This window comes from Plasmodium cynomolgi, chromosome 8 (genome assembly GCF_000321355.1).
Source record: "Plasmodium cynomolgi strain B DNA, chromosome 8, whole genome shotgun sequence".
Classification (NCBI taxonomy): Eukaryota; Apicomplexa; class Aconoidasida; order Haemosporida; family Plasmodiidae; genus Plasmodium; species Plasmodium cynomolgi.
Window position 1 is genome coordinate 76,597 of NC_020401.1, and position 2,684 is coordinate 79,280.

The 2,684-nt window shown below is 30.0% G+C and overlaps 1 protein-coding gene across 1 annotated transcript; it reads right to left on the minus strand.

Moving 5' to 3' along the window:
- Window positions 1-288: 288 nt before the first annotated feature.
- PCYB_081080 (hypothetical protein) lies at window positions 289-1,320 on the minus strand (the record flags this gene model as incomplete). The annotated part of the gene is made up of 1 exon (XM_004221846.1): window positions 289-1,320. A coding segment is annotated over one exon (1,032 nt), but the record flags the coding sequence as incomplete, so codon positions are not given.
- Between the last annotated feature and the right edge of the window lie 1,364 nt (window positions 1,321-2,684).

Here is a 2,684-nt window from a genome sequence, read left to right on the forward strand (position 1 = left end):
TTGCGTGTTCACTTATTGGGCAAGCTTCGTTTCATTTCATTCTAATTTCCGGATTTGCTTTCCGGGCGTTTCAACTCTTCTTTTTCTGTGTCTGTACTTTCTGCATATTCATCTTCCCTTTCAGCGCGTTCGGTTTTCTTACATGCTAAATCTACATTTGCTGATCCAGAACAGGCAATGTAATCTCATAAACTTACTTCCATATTATCCATTTAAAATTATTTTTTACTACTTGAGCTCTTTTTTTTTTCCTTCGGTGTTATATGACTGATCATTTTGCTTACTGTCTTATTCTTTATTATTTGACTTTTTATTAGAGGATTTTGACTTTTTTAATTCTTCTTTTCTAGATTCGTCAATATCTGTACCGTCTGATATGTATTTCATGGCTCTTGCAATTTCCAATTTTCTTCTCTTTTTATTATTTAATTTCTTTTTTTTTTTGCTTTTTTTTTTTAATCCATTTTTCGATTCATTGTTCGATTCACGGTATGATTCCATGTTAGATTCGCTGTTTGAATCATACTGTGATTTCGCATCCTTAGATGCACCCCCTTTCTTTCGTTTCCTTTTTCCTTCTTTTTGTGTTTCTTTATTTTCTGATTGTTGTTGATTTTTTTCCGACACTGCTGAATCTGAGTTTTCTATTTTTGCACCTCCTTCTTCACCATTTTTCAGTTCTGAACCCTCTTCCACATATAATGTTTTCTTTTTCCGTGATTTCTTTTTCGATTTTTTCTTAGATTTGCTCTTTTTACTCTTTCCTGTATCTTGCTCACCTAGAAATGCATCTTTGGGGTAGTCTATTTCTCCGTTTAGTAATTTTACATATTCATTTTCTGCACTCTCCGTATCTGAATTTGCCCATTCTTTATTTTCGTTTTCCACATTGGAACATTCTCCTTTTTGTTGTTCCATATTTTTTATTCCCGCTAGTTCCCAGTCTCCACTTTCATCTTCCACATACCACATTTCTGCATTCTGTTTTTTGTCATTCTCTAAATCTGAATCTTCGGTTTCTTTTTCCTGAGCTGTTAAATTTTCCTTTTCGAAATATTCTGAGCCTACACTTCCTAATTCTACAAAGTCCTTTTCTTCTAAATGGACTTTTCCTTTTTGATTCTTTTTTAATTTTTTTTCCCTTTTTTTTTCTGCTTCTACGAGTTCTGCTTCTGTAGTTTCGCACACAGAGCTCTTCTCCTTTTCCGACGCACGAAAACTCGGACCGGCACCATTTTGTTCTAAATCACAATCAACCTCTGCAATAACTCTGTTAATTCTCAGATCGGAGGTGTTTCCCAGGTTCTTTTTGTTCAGGGACTTACCGCAGGTGGACTAAAAAAACAAAAAAATGATAATCATTATTTTGTAAAGTACTTACTCATTTTTATATTAAAAAATGTTTTGCATTTTAAAAGGACGTAAAAAAAATATAGCCTATGGCTGCTCATAATTATTATTTACGTCGTCGCGATAATGGCACATCCAAATGAACAGAGTAACAGTAAACACCTTCATGATGTAGAGGGGCATGTTTTTCCCTTTTACGCATCTTTTCCTAGAGTTATGCATATTTGCCTTTTCCGAAAATTTAAAAGAACTTGTGCATCCTTTGGAAGATGTGAAACTATTAAAAACAAACAATTGAGTTAACCATTTTTTCTTTTTTTTTTTTTTGTTCTTTTCTAAATTAAAAACATCTTCAAGCTTACATTAACGATTTTGGTAAATCAAATGCTGTTATAAAAATAGAGATACAGTTAAAAATCACTTGAAAAACATTTTCTCTAAATTTTTAGCCAAAAATATTTGACAAAAAAAGAGTTTAAATAAAAGTAGATTTAGATAAAAATTATAAATTTATTTAAAATATTTTCTAAAAAAAAGTATTATCTAATGCTGTTGCACAAAAAAAAAAAAAAAAGAAGCAATGGCGGCAAAGGGAGAGTAAAATTTTGCTTTAAATTAAAAGAGTAAAAAACTTTACATATTGTAGATAAATTGTACGATCACCTTTTCTTCATTAGGAATAAAAAAAAAAATAATAAATGAATAAGATATAAGCGAAGTGAATTATTCTCACAAAGGTTTGTAAATAGAAAAAAAAATTATGAACATCGTATGTAATTCTAATCGATGTTTTCTCTATAAATTTAGCACATTTACAATATTAGTAATCCGTAAAATGAATCGAAAAAGTGGCAGTAAAACAATAGAAATATGGAGGCTGAAGTGGTTACTTGTGTTATATAGTATATTCTATATACTATATATTATATATTAAGTATTTTTATTTTTCTTTTTTTTACAAGAAATAGGATCGCGCTTTTCTAAAGAACACCTGTACATAAAAAAACATATCACATGTATGTCATAATAAACAAAGGAAATAATTTCAATTGATTAAAATTTACAGCTTCGGTTTTATTACAAAAATGTAATTGCTTAAGGTACAAATAATCGTTCCATTTTAGAAAAAAAATTATGCTTTTTTTTTGATTTTTTACCGTCTTTTCGGGTTCTATACATTTGTATAAAATTCAATGTTGCCCCTCAACCGAGTGGTCGATCGAACTGCAAAGAACCGTATAATTAAGAAAAAACGTATAACCTTGTCATTGATTTAAACCCCTGAACCCTAAAGCTAAACCTAATTTTTTATATGAAAATCTTCATAACCAATT